This window comes from Grammomys surdaster, unplaced genomic scaffold (genome assembly GCF_004785775.1).
Source record: "Grammomys surdaster isolate TR1022 unplaced genomic scaffold, NIH_TR_1.0 278, whole genome shotgun sequence".
NCBI classification, from domain to species: Eukaryota; Metazoa; Chordata; class Mammalia; order Rodentia; family Muridae; genus Grammomys; species Grammomys surdaster.
This window is the reverse complement of record NW_021604719.1, coordinates 7,383,659-7,401,519: the sequence shown is the minus strand read 5'-3', so window position 1 is coordinate 7,401,519 and position 17,861 is coordinate 7,383,659. Positions and strand designations below refer to the sequence as shown.

The 17,861-nt window shown below is 35.6% G+C and overlaps 1 protein-coding gene across 2 annotated transcripts in view; it reads right to left on the bottom strand.

The window, feature by feature from the left end:
• The window catches only part of Dmxl1 (Dmx like 1), a 152,745-nt gene that overhangs the window by 93,596 nt on the left and 41,288 nt on the right, over positions 1 to 17,861 (bottom strand). For both annotated transcript variants that reach the window (XM_028777140.1, XM_028777141.1), the window contains 9 exons: positions 16,785 to 17,038; positions 15,993 to 16,677; positions 15,783 to 15,904; positions 13,492 to 13,581; positions 13,311 to 13,413; positions 10,904 to 11,023; positions 10,127 to 10,348; positions 3,361 to 5,043; positions 2,523 to 2,630 (listed from right to left, as the gene is read on the bottom strand). In XM_028777140.1, the coding sequence (XP_028632973.1) occupies positions 2,523 to 2,630; positions 3,361 to 5,043; positions 10,127 to 10,348; positions 10,904 to 11,023; positions 13,311 to 13,413; positions 13,492 to 13,581; positions 15,783 to 15,904; positions 15,993 to 16,677; positions 16,785 to 17,038 (3,387 nt within the window). The remainder of the gene's footprint in view (positions 1 to 2,522; positions 2,631 to 3,360; positions 5,044 to 10,126; positions 10,349 to 10,903; positions 11,024 to 13,310; positions 13,414 to 13,491; positions 13,582 to 15,782; positions 15,905 to 15,992; positions 16,678 to 16,784; positions 17,039 to 17,861) is intronic.

Sequence of the window (17,861 nt, the reverse complement as noted above, 5' to 3'; positions counted from 1 at the left end):
ATACAATAATAGTATCTACCCTTCTACTAAATCCAAGAAACACACCTTAACATCAAGGACAAACATCACCTCAGGTTAAAAGGATAGAAAAGGATATTCCAAGCAAAGGGACATAAGAAGCAAGCTGGTGTAGTCATTTTAATACCTGACAAAATAGACTTCAAATCAAAACTACTCAGAAGAGATACAGAAAGACACCACAATAGTCAAAGGAAAAACCTACCAGGAGGACACTGCAATTCTTAACATCAATGCCCCAAATACAAGGGTACCTAAATTTATAAAAGACACACAGCTTAAATCACATACCGACTCTCACATATAGACAGGAGGCTTCAATCTCACTCTTGCCAGGTCATCCAGACAGGTTATCCAGACAAAATCAAACAGAAATGCTGGAGCTAACTGATGTTATAAACCAAATGGATCAAACAGATATTTACATATTTCACCCAAACACATAACAATACACCTTTCAATCTGCATCTCATGGAACTTTCTCCAAAATTGACAACATACTAAGACACAAAGCAAATACCAACAGATACAAGAAAACTGAAATCTCCATCCTATCTTACCACCATTGTTTAAAGGTGGTTATCAAAAACAACAGAGAACTTATAAACTCATGAAAAATGAACAACTCACTAATGAATGAAAAATGCAACAAGACAGAACTTTCTAGAACTTTCAAAGACTTTCTAGAATTGAACAAAAATGAACACACAATATATCCAAATTTATGGGACACAAAGGTGGTTCTAAGAGGCAAGTTCACAGCACTACGTTCGAAACTAAAAAATTTGGAGAGATCTCATACTAGTAACTTAGCAGCACATCTGAAAGCTCTTCAAGGTAATTACACTCAGAAGGAGTATGTGGCATTAAGTAGTATGATCTAAATGAAATCAAATAATGGAGGAGACAGAGTTTCAACTAAACATCTCTTGTCACAAAATTAAGCTTCCGGAATTGGGAATGGACTATATTAAATTGGGTTGTTAGCCAAAGTGGAATCCCCAAACTCATACTGATGTCAAGACTATAAGCTGCTCTCAAAAAACAGATGGCAATTCCCCACTGCAAAGATAACACCTATATAACCATTGAACATAGATGGCAAAATTAAATTAGCACTTAACTAGAGCATTCACCTCTCTATATTAGTGTTTTTGGTATAAAAAAGTATTCTGCATGCTACCAAAGAAGAAACATAAACACCAACCCAACTATGAACCCGATGATCTACAACAGTGTCCTGCCTCCAAGATGTGCTAATGCAATGGTGGCACAAAGCTTGCAGGAGTATCCAACCAATATCTGATTTGACTTAAGGCCCTCCTTACTCCATGAGATGGAATTGATGCCCAACACTGATTAGGTGACTAAGAACCTGAGACTAGATAGCTTGAGGACCTACGGTAAAACCAAACACTAATATTTTACTAAAAGAATGTAGCAATAAAATGACTTCTAATGACATTCTGCTATAGATAAATGCCTTGCTCAGTTGTCAGAAATGCTTCCTCCAACAGCAGATACAAACACAGATACACACAGCCAGACATTATGCAGAATATGAGACTTTAGAACAACGCAGCTCTAAACCAGGTGTCTCTATCAAACCTTCAGGGCTCAGGGTACCTTGTTAAAGTGGAGGAAGAAAACATGTATGAGCCAGAAGGGTTGGAGGATAGAAAACAAAGCCCTCTAAATTAACAGGATCAACACACATATGAACTCACAAAAACTAAGACAGCATGCACAGAGCCTGCACGGCTTACACTAGACTGGGTCCTAGAGCTGAAAGGAGAAGACAGATGCCTCCATCCCTAACCCAGAAGCAATCTCCAATTGATAACCACTTGCAAATGAAAATTTAGTATCCTTCAAAGGAGTCTCACTAGGAAAACAAACTATTCTAAAGGGTAGGCTGTATGCTCAGAAGTACATATTCAACAGAAAATGAACTCAATTACATTTTTGGAGGTTTTGGGTCTCATAATGTCATGTTGGGGCCTTTATTACTTTTTAAAAAAATTTTTTTTATCTTTTTTCACTTTTATTTTAAGTCCTTCGGTTATGTATTATGGCTTCCAGTTTAGTGTTTTTATGAGATTTCTGAGCGTGTAAATGCGTGGGTCTCTGCAGCTATATCTCCTTCTTGTGCAATTTCTTACTCTTTCCTTCTCTGCTTTGTCTTACTTGAATATGTTAAATTTTGTCTTATCTTTTATATTTTATTGTACCATCCCTTAGAAGCCTGTTTCTGCTTTCTGAGAGACAGAAAGGGGGTAGATGCAGATGGGAGGGCAGTGGGGAAGAACTGGAAGTAACAGAAGAAGGAGAAAATATAATCAGGATATATTAGGTGAGGAAAAAATGTTAGTAGATAAAAAATGTGATCTAAAGTAATCCAAAGACATTAATTATAAGAAATATGAATTACCAGTATATATGCAAAACACATGTTTATAATTCAAACTCTGCAGCAAAGTGTAACTTTAGATTATCTAAATCACCTTGGTGAAGGAGTTGAGCTCGGTAGGCTGGAAGGGAAGTTGTAAGAAACGTATGGAGTCGAACGGCCAAAAGAAACTTTAATCCGCACTCATCTAGAGTTTCTCCACCTATGACCAGAAAAAAAAAAGTTTATTTTTATTTGTGGTTTAAAAAAAAAAACATTTGTAAGCAAAAACAATACTAAAAAATCATTTTATAAGCATAAAATACTAAAAATGTGTAAAATCAGTATATGTCACAAATACAACATATAAGAACAAAACATTCTTAAGCTGACAAAAAGTTTGCTACTCTAAAATATTTTCTAATATTTCTTTTTACTAAACAATTTTTGTATCATACGGAAAACAGCATGGCTAAATAGTTAAATAAAGATGAGAATGAATTGATTTAAAGTCTATCAACATTCTATATAATCTGACAACCTTTGATCTGAATCTTATATTTTTAAATTTATCTTTTCTGTGCTATGTTATAGTACTATTTACTAAATGGAGTCAAATCATATCTGCATCCCAGGATTCAGCTGGAACATTGGAGGAAATAGTTTTATGCTAACAGTATGAAAATTGAGCCCTGACTCAGCTGGATCTTTTGTAGCAAGCAGATTATTATTAATGATGACTGTTATGAGTCTGTGTACTTCCTCATAGTACTGTAACTTATAGACTAAACAGTATTTATCAGAGTTAAAACTGTTGTAAAAAACAAAATTTTTGTATTAGCTTTTCAAAAAGACATCATATCATTTTTATTAAAAATTATGTAAGATCATGCTCTACAAAAATAAGTAAAATTATCTTTTTCCCTCCCATCTTGTACAGAATTTACTTTTACCTTGACTTCTGTCTCTACTTTCTCCAATATCAGTGCTTGTAGTTGCAATTGTATCTGCTAAGGCCATCAAAGACATCTGTTCCATCCTGGTGAGCCCTGGTAAACTAGAATGAAGTAAATGGCCAGAAAGAACCTGAGCATGCTCAGGACCAAAGTAAGTTGGACTGTATTGTGAAAGGTCAATAACTCTGGGCTGTACATTTTCTTCATCTGTCTCTAACATGTGATTATCAGACATCAGAACTGAAGTCTGAAAAAGCTCATCATAACTTTCTTTTGATAACTGTTTTGATTTCCTTAAGGAACTTTCACTCCTAGTCTTTTCCAAAGAAGAGTAATAGCTATCATCATCTGCTGCAAGTAAGGCATATAAAGGAAGTGGAGGGACAGAGTCTATCTCTGTATAGTCTCTGTTTTCAGCTTTGTTGAATGCCTGGGGGTCTCTGGTGGTACTTCCACTAGCACTGATGGTAAGAGATCTAAGGCGGCGCTCATGATTGGATTCAGTTTCATTCAGAGCCACAACTTCCCCAGCAATGCATTTGACAAGATGTGACAAGATGGCCTTGGCTCTCCGGACTTTGCCAAGATCCATGAGTTCCAAAAGCTGCAAGGGATGGTACTGAGGTAAAGTTGGAGAAAGAACATGAGCTGCTTCAAAAAGACCAGAATCTTCCATATCCACTGAAGGGTCAAATGTACTTTTCTTTCCACAGATTTTCTGTGCAAGACTGGTCATGGATCGAGTAAGAGTTTTCTTTGGAGGATGTAGCCCAGAACTTGATGAATTACTTTGTTTTATTAAACTTAGTATAGATGGAGTGCTTCCACTGTATGAATCTGATATAACAGGTTCTTGTTTATAAGATGGCTGCCACTGGGAATATACGTGCATTTCACAATCCATTCCTACCACAAGGATGCCATCCCGGACCCATGATAAAGAAACAGGAAAAGGTGGGGCACCTTCTACAGAAGAAACCAAGTCCACACTTCGTAATAGTACAAATTTAGAAAGAGGTACAATTTTAGTACTGTCCCAGAGAGGAAATGTCTGGTTCTCCTTCCCAGTCTGTTCTTGTACCTTGCCAGCCATGGGTCCATACATAAAAAGTTTTGAGCCAATTCCTACAGTTAAGATATGAGAACCATCTTCTCTAGACATCCAATCTAAGTGAACCAAATGTTTTGTGTTTGATGTAATACCTTCTTTACTGACCAAATATGTCTCCTGTTTATTATAAGCCACTAAATTGCTATCAATACTAATGCCAGAATCCAACACTGTACTTAACTCATCTAAATGAATTGTCTGTTCAAGGATCCAACATGAACCTCCTGTAGACTCACATTCAAAGATACTTACATACATCACAAATTCCTGAGATCTATTATTACAAGTGGGCTGTTTATAAGCTACTGCTAAACGATTTGTATGTGCACAGCTCACTTCTACAGGCCTACCAGGTACAGTTATACTACTATTGCTCTGAAGTCCATCTTCAATGAGTAGTGGCCATTCTTCCCAAACATACACAAGATCTATTTTTCCATTCTTTGATGTAGCTGATTCTCCATTTGTTACTCTGCATCGCCAAAATCTTACTTTATCATCTGAACACGAAGTTGCCAATAAATAAGGAGCACTGCAAACAGGATATATAGAAGACGAACTCAGGTGTCCTAGAAAGAAAATGAACCGTTACAAATTCTGGCAATTATCTTTTTTTGTCTGTTTTTTGTTTTTTTGTTTGTTGAGACAGGGTTTCTATATGTAATCTTAATTATCCTGGAAAGCACTCTGTGGGCCAGTTTGTCTTCAAACTCAGAGACCCACCTACTTCTGCCTCCCAAGTGCTGGGATTAAAGTCATGTGCCACTACTGCCTGACTTACTTATATTTTCTATGTATAAAAAGTTTGAGCTGTTTTGCTGAAAACTTGTTAAAAACATGAGATGCTAACAATCAGGCTTTTAATGATACCAATAAGCTACATACTACAGGGCCGGCAAGATGACGGAGTAAGAATACTTGCTGCCACGCCTGACAACCTGAGTTTAATTCTCAGAACAGACATGATGGAAAAAAGAATAATCTTCCTTAAGTTGGCCTGACATATGTATTTAAATACACACACACACACACACAGTGGGGGGGGACAGAGGCAGAAACAGGCAGATACAGAGAGAAATGAATAGAGTATGGCTGCTGATGTTTACGTAAGTAGTAAATGGTCACTTCACAGTTTTGTTATTTTTTCTTTCCTATTAATTTATTATTTGACAAACTGTATGCTTGTACTATAATACATTCTGATTCTCTCCCTCTCACTCCTCACCTTCTTGTCTCCTTTCCATCACTACCACCCACTCTCCACTCACCCTCACCAGTGTCTTTGCAAGGGTCACGACTTTCAATTTTTGTTTTGTGACTCATCTAGCTTAAAGAAGGTCATCTATGTCACTAGTGGATTAGAACTACCATTGGAGCTCTTGAAGGCAATGATATCCCCTCTTTCTGAATCTACCAGTAGCAAATAGTCCCTCCTCTATCCGTGCTTGACTTGATGACAGATTCATTTATATACAGACTCTGAACAGGCACCTACAACTGTCATAAATTTGTCTTGTCCAGAAGAATGATATTTTACAGCCTTCTTCCTATCTGCTGGTTTTATATTACCCCCCTTCTGCATTTTTCCGAGTTTTAGGGCGAGAGAATAAATATATTTCTTAGATTTGAGCACTCATCTACCATTTACTATCAGTACTTGGTGCAGCCATGGGTCTACATTGACCATTAATCACTAGAAATAGAGATTTCTCTTACTAGTACTGAAAACCACATCAAAACCACATGGTGATGGTCATTGTAGTCCCTACTGGAAAACTGTAAGTTATTATTTTGGTAACCTGACATAGCATTAAGTTGTCTTCTAAATATTTATGTTTATACCCCTGAAGTCTTATAATAATATTGAAGTATATCTGTAACACTAATTTATTCCTAAGTGAAACTTAATACTTTTATCAGGCTTAAAAAAATTATATATACTATTAGTTTCCTGAAACAGGTTGTCAAATTTAAAGAGATACTGAGAATGACTTCAAGCTTTGGCAGATTTAAGATCTCTATTACAGCTACTCAACTCTTCATTGTATAAAAATCAAATATACACAATAGTAGACAAACGGTTAACTACATACTATCAAATTTATTTGAAAAATGTAGGTAACTGGGTTGGGGAGATGGCTCAGTTGATTCAGTGCCTGATGCACAAATATAAGGATCTGAGGCTGAGTATCTAGAATCTGTGTAAAAAACTGGGCATGAAACATATCGGTTAGTAAGCTAATTGTAAAAAAAAAAAAAAAAAAAAAAAACCAACAACAACTTAAAAGAGATCAAATGCAATTATGCTACATATGAGAACAATGTCACTCCTAGAATATATAGACTATTGCACTTGATTACCAACATAACTAAATAGTGTCACTCTATTGCTAAAGACACTGTACACCTTGGCTTCAGGACATAGAAGAATCAAACTAAACTGACCAGGAAACTCCCTTTATGGTGATGAGGATGCTAGGTAGGACACTGGGTGAGAAAAGACAACTCTGGACGGTGCTTGTCGGAATACTGAACTATCAGGGAAGATATACTCATTTTTGTAACAGTGACACAACTGTTGGAGGGTAACTAAATGCTTACTGATAGGATTTGAAGCCTGCTACAAAGGAGGAAATTTCATGTTTGGTACAACAATCTTAGTAAAACGACCATGGATAGTATCTGCTATTATTATTTTATTATGTGGTCATATGGTTAAATCTTCGTTTATATCTATAAGCAAGGCTACTCTGAACCTTGGTCAGAGACACCTCTTCGCAAGTGGGCAGCAGTCAATGGAAAGATGCACAATTGGTCCAAGTGCTAATAAGAGACTGAGTGCTCAGTCCTAAATAAGAGCAGGTAAGAGGTCAGATGGCCTAAGTTTGATTCTCAGCACCCACATAAGGAGTTTGCAACCACCTGAAACTCAAGCTTCAGAGAATCAGGCTGGATTTCATGGATACCTGCATTCACATGCACATACCCTACACATGTATGCATAATTAAAAATACATCTTAAAAAAAGATACAAAGTGACTGAGGAAAGATACTGAATGTGGGTTCTGGGATTAACAGTAGATTAACTCAGATTGTCAGGTCTTACAGTGAACACCTTTATCCACTGAACCATGTCATAAGCCTCTATCATATTTTAAAGCACATATCATCTTAACTAATGTTATTTTAAAGCCTTAACCAAATGTAACATTACAATTCCTTTAAGGTCATTGTCAATTCCTTTAAACTGAATAAAAACATTTCAATCTCTTCCAAGATAATTTACTAAATAAATAAATAAGTAAATAATAAATCTCACACTAGAAAAGCTTTCACCATATGCTTCCTAAACATCTTTTTATTTTTAATATGGCCTCATATAACACAAGAGGGCCTGGAATTGGCTATGTAGACCAGGCTAACACTGAACTTACAACAATTCTGCTTTTGCCTTCCAGCTGTGGGGATTACAGGAATAAACCATTTTTAACTGCATGCTGTTTTTATGAAATAAAACAAATACCTGTCTCCCCTATAACTTCTAAATTGGGCCAAAGAGTTGTCAATGACAAGTATCTTCGATTTCTCTATTTTGCTATTTTACTTAAATTGGAGTTGAACAATGAAGTCTTACTGTTCTGGAGAGTAACAGAATTATGTCAATACTAAAGTTATTATTTTTCTAGTTTTAATTTTCCTTACATTGATGCTTTAATATATAGAAGCAAACTATAAAAATTAGTTAGAATATCTTTAACAACCCAACTCCTAAAAATTTCACCTTTCACAAAAGATTAAGTACCTGATAACATTTGGGAAACAGAAAAAAGTTTGTATTTTAAGCAATCAGTTAAAGGAATGAGAAGTAGCAAAAACAAGCAAACAAACAAAAAAGCCATATAGATACTTTGAGTATGAAAATGTAAGAACAAATGACTAAAATCATGGATACTATAGTGGTAACCTCAGAACAGTAGTTCTCAATCTGTGAGTCACAACCCCTTTGGGAGTTAAATGACCCTTTCACAGGGGTCGCCAAAAGATGATGAGAAAACACAGATATTTACATTACAATCTGTAACAGTAACAAGATTACAGTAATGAAGTAGCAATGAAACCTTATGGTTGGGGGTCACCACAACATGAGGAAGTGTATTAAAGGGTTGCAGCATTAGAAAGGCTGAGAACCACTGCTTTAGAACCTTAGCATACTGACTCTATACCTGTAAACACAAAAATCACTGGAGTACTTGTTACTTGCATCAGACTTGCTGGTCTCTAACCTAGTGTTTGTGATGAAGTGTCACACTTTCATAAGAATTTGATTATTTAATAAATAGGAGTTTAAAAATAGAGTGTGAAGTGACTATAGTCCCTGAATTTGGAGGGCTGAATAAAAAGAATGAATTGGAGAACTTAAGACCATTTTGAGATATTCCAGTTTTTAAACAGTCTAAAAATAAATAGTTTGTATTTTGTTTTGTATAATTGATACATGTAGATCAAATACCTGAAAGGCTTATTAGATAAGCTCACTGGGCACTAAGCCACTGTGCAAATCAGTAACTTTATTTCTAACATGTTCACAGGATGCTGCTGTTTCAGGTCCAGGGACTGCATTCTCAAAATGCAATCTCAATGATGCCTCAGAATAAAGGTGATGATTCAGGAACCTTGAACTATCTTAGCACATGGTTCCAGAAAACTACTATAAATACTAAAATAGGTGGCAAATGAAGTAAAGTTTGTTACCACTTATAAAATTTCACTTTGTCTAATGTGATAGTTTTGTCAATTTGCAGGGATTTAGAGTCACCATGGAAACAAAGGTCTAGGCACATATCTGATGGAGTTTTTAGGTTCCGTTAATGAAGTGGGGAGACTCATTCTAAACTTGACAAAATAATTCCATGGGCTGGTTCTTGAACTGAACAAAAGAGTGTGGTGGTTTGAATGAGAATGGCTCATGGAAGCTGGACTATTTGAATTCTTGGTTCCCAGTTGGTAGAACTGTTTGGTAAGGACTAGGAGGAGTGGCTGTGCTAGAGGAAGTGTCACAGAAGGTGAGGCTGTATGGTTATCTACAACTTGGGCCAGTCTCACTGTGTTTTTTCTGTTTCCTGCTTTTCAAGTTGTGAATTCTCAGTTGCTGCTTCAGGCAAGCTTCTGCTTGCTGCCCTACTGCCCTGCCACCCTGCCATGATAGACTCTTAATTCTCTAAAATTTTAAGCCTAATTAAATGCTTCCTATGATAAGCTGCCTTGATCAATGGTGTTTTATCAGGGTAACAAAAATGTAAATAACTCAAAGAGTAAACTGAGCTGAGTACCAGCATCTATGCATGAGTCTCTGTTTCTTGTGACCAGCCAGTTCAAGCTCCTGCCATGACAGTCTATACCTTGAAACTGAGAGCCAAAATAAACCTTTCTTAGGTTGCTTTTTCAGGTATTTACTCAAAGCAGTAAGAAAAGTAAATAGAGTTGGCTGACAAATGTTACATGACCTAAAACCATAGTAAGTCTTCAATGTAGAATAAGTACATACTGCTTTGTATATACTTCAGAGTGAGGTAGAGTATTACTTTTAAAACCATTGATAAGCATTCATGGCTTACAAAGTTGGATTAGTCTCTTTTGGTTAATTTTACAAACCTGCTGAAGGCTTAACACTTATTATCTCAACTCCTTCTGGCAAATCCAACTCTTTGCTGTACACCATTTCAGAAAAAAGAGACAACTTGCTGGTGCTCTGGAGATTAGCTCTGCAAGCCTGGAATTTCTGTGAAAATGGAGATAGAATCTTCTCTGGAGAAGAGGAATAATGTTCTTCAGGTAGCCAACTAGCTTCTGATATTTTCGAGTCTATTCTTTCATCTATGAAAACAAAAAACAAAACCAAAATCTGGAAGTGAATCCTTTATGAATAAGTATTGTAACTGCTACTTTTAAATAAATAGCTGAAAGATAACATTGAGACACATTAGTGACTACTTACAGAAAGAAAGAATGTTGTTTTACTTTTGGCATTCTAAATAAACTATAATTATCAGCAATACATAAGAATAGTTTCAAAACTCAATCTATAAACAATGGGAAGGAAGACAGGTTCAAAAAAAGAAAATAGGAGGAGGAAGAAAAAGGTGGGAAAGAAAGGACATGGTCAAGTAACTATACACACACATGAAATGATAATAAATCCATTACTTTGTATAATTAATATTACCATTAATATTAATATTACTTTTAAGAATACATATGGCTTGTAAAATTGTTTCTCAGTTAAATATATGTAGGATTTTATGAACTATGTAATGAAGTAAAAATGAATTTCTTAAAAAAATAAGGCCTAAAGTTTTCTACTATATGTATACTTTGTTGAAATTGAAATGCAGGTCTATCTGAATATACAAAAAAACAAAGTAGACTTACCCAGTGAGACAGGAATTGACTTTAAGTGTAAATCCCACATGCGTAACAATGAACGGTTGTCTTGAGTACACTCTATCACAACCAGGTAGAACTTTTCAGAAAATCCATTACGTGAACTGTCTGTTGACATCAGGAATATTTTTCATTAAAGACAGTTGGACAAGGTGGCCATATATTAATTTGAAACTTTAATCACATACATGCTATGTGTAAATTTTACTTTCAAGATCTACATTTTAAATGTTGACTTTTACACATTTTTTACCTTAAAATTTCTATTATAGTCATTGTTCACAGTGAGATATCATACACACTCATTGAGAGAGACAAAGACAAACCAACCTCACTGGGTAACCCTAGCTGGCCTAGAACTTGTGCTTGCCATACAAGCCTGATGATACCATGTGCTAGCATACATCTATAATCTCAGTTATCCTTTACTGAGGAGATAGAAGACTTGCCTGGAAGCTCAGATTCCTGTTAGCCTAAAGTATGTAATGCATCATCAGAAAAAGCCAAGTGGGACCCCATCTAAAAAGAGGGAAGGCAAGAACTGAATAACCGAAGTTGTGCTTGACCTCCACATGCATGCAGCCTGGCATATCCACACCTGCATTTACACAAGCATGCATACACATGCACAGACCAAAAAAAAAAAAAAAAAAATCAAAAACAACAAAAGAGAAAGAAAACATCTTGCTTCACACTACACAGTGTAAATAGCACAAAAGTTGCTGAAATGAGTAACTAAATGCATTTTCCTGAAATTATCACAAAACCAATAGATTATTATTAGTCTCTCTTCAACACTGCAAAGCATTTACTGAAAGAAAAACCAATTTAAAAGAACCAAAACAGCAGCAAATCTTAACCAACAATCTAATCCCAGAGTGGATGATCTCAGCAAAACACAAGTAACACAGATACTAACTTTCAAAGGCTTGTATTTTTCTCTTTTTCAACCTCTTCCTAGGAGATGACAAGATTTACAGTATATCTGCTCTGTTTGTTTGCCTGGTGAGGCCAGTGCTCAAGTATATGCAAGTGTGTTGAGGCCAGAGGTTGATGCTAAAATCTTTCACAAGCACTCTCTCTCTCCTCTGTATTTTGACACAAGGTCTCTTACTTCAAAATGTGTCTGTCTCTGCAATGTTGGCATTACAAATGTACTTCTGTGTCCAGCTTTTTAAACATGAGTTCTAGAGATCAACCTCAGACCCTTCATGCTATGTGACAAGCATTTTACTGTCTGAACCAGCTTACCATCCCTTTATTCCCTTCATTTTTAGCAAATGGCTAGGATGTCCAGAACTACAAAACCACATGAAAAAAGGGTACTTTTACAGTTCATGAAAGCTCAGGGATATATCATGAAACATTAACTGAAACCACAGTAAGAAACTATCAATGTCAAAGTGCAGAGCTCTAAGGAATGCTTCTCAGAAGAGAAGTGGGAAACACAGAAGAAACAACATACTTGTAAGAAAAAAACTCAAACAAACAAATAATATAGTTAATGTTATCTGAGACTTAATAACTGACTTGACTGATATAGTGTAATTCCCTACTTTACATTTTAGTCTTCAGAAAAACATTACCTAGTTTGGTCTACCTCTATAATTAAGACTGATAACCAAGAAATTTTATCTCTATTTTCTCAATTTTCCTTCATGCAAGTTAACAATAAGGTTAGGTGACAGAATTTAATTAAAAGTTAACTTTTATTATAAATGTTTTATTAATATATATTTATATTAAGACACTGTTTAATGACATTACCATTTTAACTGTTTATTTATTTAAATTATGGGCTTCTGGAAAGCCAGGTGTCTACATTATTCAAATCAGAATTATATCCATGTAAAGAGCATTCAATTGCTCACTCACTCACATGGTAATAATAGACTCCATCTACTGCATACTTAAAGTAACATGTGACTGGGCTAGAGGTATGGCTCAATCTTAGCTTAAACTGTTCAATCACCAGCCCAATTAAAAAAAAAAGTCTTAGAAGGAGATCAGGCAACAGTGGGAAACTAAGAGTAAAGTATCATACAACCAAGGAACAGTCAATTGCTTCGATTTGTGATGTTTTGGTTTTTGTTGTTGCTGTTTTTTCTATTTCCTGGTTAAGAGTCAAAAGATAAGCCAGGAGAAGGCCTGTATGTCTGTATTCAAGCTATTCAGAAGGGTGAGGCAAGAGGATACCTTGAGCACGGGATTTAAGGCCAGGCTAGGCTACTTAGACCATATAAATAAGTACATAAATTCATACACAGAAGAAAAAGATAGCAGTATTTATGATAAAAATATCAACCTGAAATACAACTTGAGGTGTATTAATTCTTTATTAACTATATAATATAAGCTGTGTAATAGTTTTTATCATAACAAAATTCTTCCTTACCTGAATCCAATAACATGCTATCTATTCCTAGACGTTTCTTCTCAAGGTTATTCAAAATGAAATCTTCTTGAAAAACATGAAGCAACTGGGTTTTTCTGCCATGCTGAGGTAAATAAATACCAACATAAGTTGACATACAGGTCATCTACTTAATGATAAATAACAGAAAAATAATACTTACAAGCTTGGTAATAGAATCTAATGCAATAATGCATCCTGGTCTGGCTGTTGATTGCTGACTGATGATGTTAAACACTTCACCAACATATTTCTGTTTAAAAAAAGTATCTTCTTTAATTAAAAAAACTAAAACAAAATTTCATTAAGATTAATCAGGGACTCAAGTAGTATAAATATAGTTTCTTTCAACTATAAACATTATAGAATTTTACCTTAATAGAAATTACACAAAAATTATTTTAATATAGCTCAGTAGGTACAGACAGGAAAAGACAATACTTGGTAAGCTTAGGGGGAAAATATTTTATATCAACCAAAGTGAAAGACTGTCCTCAACTTCTTAATATACTATAAGCAATGCTTTTAAAACATCAATTTTTCAGAATATCTTATTTATTTATTTTGTTGTGGTATTGGGAATGAAATCCAAGGCCTCGTAAGCATATGTTGTCTCACTGAGCTACATCCAATGACTAAGAGTTTTCTTATTAACCATCATTAGGATAGTTTCTCTACCATAATAACGTTCTACTTGAATTTCAGGTAAGTTTTTTTTGTGTTAGTGGGATTGGAGATAGAACTCAATATGCAGACCGGGCTGGCTTTGGACTCACAGAATCTGCCTGTCTCTGCTTCTTGAGTGCTGGAATTGAAGGGATGTGCCCCTATGCCTAGACTCAGATACTTATTTTATATCTTCAGTTCATACTTTCCTCTAAAATCCAAAGACCACTTTATTGAACCTCTTGAATGTCAAACAAACATCTCAAAATGAGTATGTCCAAAGCAAGGCTCTTAAAGTCTCCTTCCAAATCTGTTAGTCCTACATGCTTCCTTATTTCAACCATAGCAAGTCTACTTCATGTTCAGCTGACATAGAATTATGAGTCATTTTTTCTCACATCCAAAATCCTGTCGAATATAACTATTCATTCAAGCTACATCTAAAACTTGACAATTTTTCAGTGTTTCTAACATTAACACTCAGTATACTAAGTTCTTGGTTCCTTAACTTTTCTCCTGGACTAATATAATAGCTTTTTTAATCGGTCTCCCTCATTCTACTTTTTTGCACAGTAGGACTTCAGTCATCATAGTAACCTATTTAAAAAAAAAAACCTTTGTCAAATCATTATCACATGAGCATAATATACAGTTGTTTCCATGTCATTTTAGGCAAAGTCCAATAGACTAGAAGGCCTCATCCAAAGGATCTGACCAGGCTAACACTCTGCTTTTCTGGCTATCTAACTTATTTTATTCTACAGTGACCTCCTTAGTGGTTTGTTTGTTTGTTTGTTTTTTAAGGTTTTTTGAGACAGGGTTTCTCTGATAGCCCTGGCTGCCCTGGAACTCACACTGTAGAGCAGGCTGGCCTCGAACTCATAAATCCACCTGCCTCTGCCTCCCAAGTGCTGGGATTATTTGAGAACATCAATAAGCCTGACATGATGGCAAATGCCTACAACAGGAGCACACAGGACACAGAAGCAAAAACAGCTTGTGTCCAAGGCTAGCCTATGTCTAAAAATATGGTTTTCTTTTCATAAAGTCAAGTAACCAACCCAAAACAGAAAAAAAAAACCCACCCAAACACAAAACAAAAACCAAGTTAAACACTACAACTGAAAAATGCAAAAATATTCTCTTAGTGAAGGGCTCAGTAAATACAGACAGTAGGCTTCCACTAGTTAGGCTTAGAAAGAAGTGGGTCTCTAGCATGGTAAAAGTGTTACACGGACATCTGAAAGACTTCTTTGAGCTGCAAACAAGCCAAGGGCTTTTTCTTCTCATGGTTAAGATTAAAATTCCACTCTTATTATTCTAGCTCCTTTTAACTATAGAAGAACCAACAGTTTCTACAGTTGGTAGTCCCCATGTATCTTTGAGTAAAGACGCATATAACTAGACTGCGGGAGAGCGGTAAAGAGAGGGGCTGAACTTGAACTCATGGACCACAGGCTTGATGACATACATGCTCAATCAGGCTAACTTTCTGCTTTTCTCTTTCTTTATTGCACCATGACCTGCTTAGTGTTTTATTACATAACCAACATGTTTGGTTGAAGGATTCGTGAGTACAAAACAACAACAATAATAAGGAGCTCAACCCCAGCCTGGAACTAATGAAGGGGCTTAACTTAAAATCACTATACAAGTACAAGACAAGTGTTTTCTTTTAAAAAAAGTAACAAAATACACTTATTTGTCACAAATTATAGGCCACAATTCTAGAATAGGTCAAGCAAGGTCAGGTTAAGTATCTAAAAGCATCATAAAGCTTGTACTTACAGAAATTTCAGGGTTGGAAAGCTCATATAAAAGTTTCTTGGCATCAATAACTGCTTCATATAACCTCAGATATTGTCCATCACTAGCTACAAAGCATGCACTAGGAGAGTTGCAGTATGCACCTAGAAAGTATTTACAAACATTTACAATGTAACCTTTCAGTAAGTATCTAAAAATCTAAATCACTGAAATGGAAATCAGTGTGCTTACCTAGACAGTAACTGGGTATGAGAGTAGGGAGCCATGCCACATTGGAAAAGGCAGAAACATGAAGAGAATTAATTCGGGCAAGTTCAGAAACTCCTCCAGAAAAAGATAGTGGCCCAACTGGATCAACCCTCCAAAGAATAAGCTCACTATAAATTGCATTGGGATCTTGAAATGACGTATCAACGTTGCTTTTATTTTGCTGTGCTAAGGAACATTCTTCAATATTTACAGTGTCATGAGCTTGCTTTTGGTTACCAACATTTGGTGTCCTTAATGCATTATGGTGTGATGTGGTCAGTAATAAAGGTAATACTGAGTGGCAAGCTAAATCATTAAGATGAAAACGATGACCACAATATCTGGATTTGTGAGAAATGCTAAGCACTGTAGAAAAAGCAGATTCCTCAGCAAAACTAACCAGCCATTGATTCAAAGAACCATCAGCATGCTTTGAGATCATCATAACATTAGGGGTAAAAATACTTAATTTTAAGTTATTCGATGATTTACTGTGACCAGCGGAGATAAGCATTGATGTGGAACGAGTCAGACCAGTAGGTTTCTGTTTTCCTTGTTGAATAGCTAAGTCAACATTCTTGGTACAGGCGTACATTACTATGCTTTTACAAAGAGAGTTTGCATCACCTGTGGGGAAAGCTACAGGAATTCTGGAAACAAAGGACACCTAGAATTAAGAAAATGGGTATTAGAACATATAATTAAATAAAAACAAGTTACAAAAAGTTTTCACATAAAAAAAAGAATTAATTCATCATAGATGATTAACAGTACCTGAACCTGACGAAACATACCAGGCTGGTATTCATCCAGCCAATCAACATGCCAAACTAGTAAAGACCCATCCATGGGATGAATACTGAAAAGCATGTCTGCGTTTTTACTCCATTCAGACAGAAGCACTTCAATCTGATGATCGACGGCAGCTGACGATAATGGTGTAAAACTTGGGCTTGGTAACATTTTATCTTCACTCAATTCCTTCTTTTCATGATTTACTTTTAAATCATCAACACCATCATCCATTTCTATAAGCAAGAGTTCGTGAACCAATAAAATTATCACTACAAATTAAAACAAAGCTTTCTAAATGAATTCAAAGTGAAATAACATACTTTTTGTATTAACAAGAAATAAGATCAATGAAGTTAACTTAGTAATCAGACAGCTAGCAGGGCTATGCACATACACAAACATGTATACCTTTACCTCTTTGAAAAAGCCCAGACTCAATGCCCTCTCCTCAACTCCTGGATGAGGAATATTAAAAGAGGCAATTACAATTTTTTTGATCAAATTTAAATGAAAAAATAAGTAAAAGCTTACAAACAGGTTAGAAAATGAGACCTCTTGGGACTCTGTGATTCTCTCTTGCCAGTGTAATCAGAGTGGAAATGGTATGCATCAGTTCTGAGCCAAGGCAGAAAGAAAACACTTGTACCCTCTCCTTGCCCTCTTCCTTCTCCACATCCAACAGCAGGATGAATACAGAGTAGTCTAAGCCCCTATATACAAAGCACTGTGGTGCTAGTGGTACAGGAGTAAGCATAATTGCTTTATTTCATACAGTGTTTCTCAACTCTCATGAACATATAGATCAACTATATTTAATTTGCAGATTCAGGAAAGTAGTTGTGTAGTGTATGAGATAATGTATTTGATGCCATTAATCCATACATAATTCATAAAGTCACAAGAACTTATGTGCTGACAAATCCAAAAGAATAGAAAGCTCTGAAAAAAAAAAGTGACATGAGCAAGAATATCTATACCTAGTCATTAAATGAGCTACTCCATATTTACATTATGCCATAATGACATTGGGAGATTATCTTTTACAATAAGTAGTTT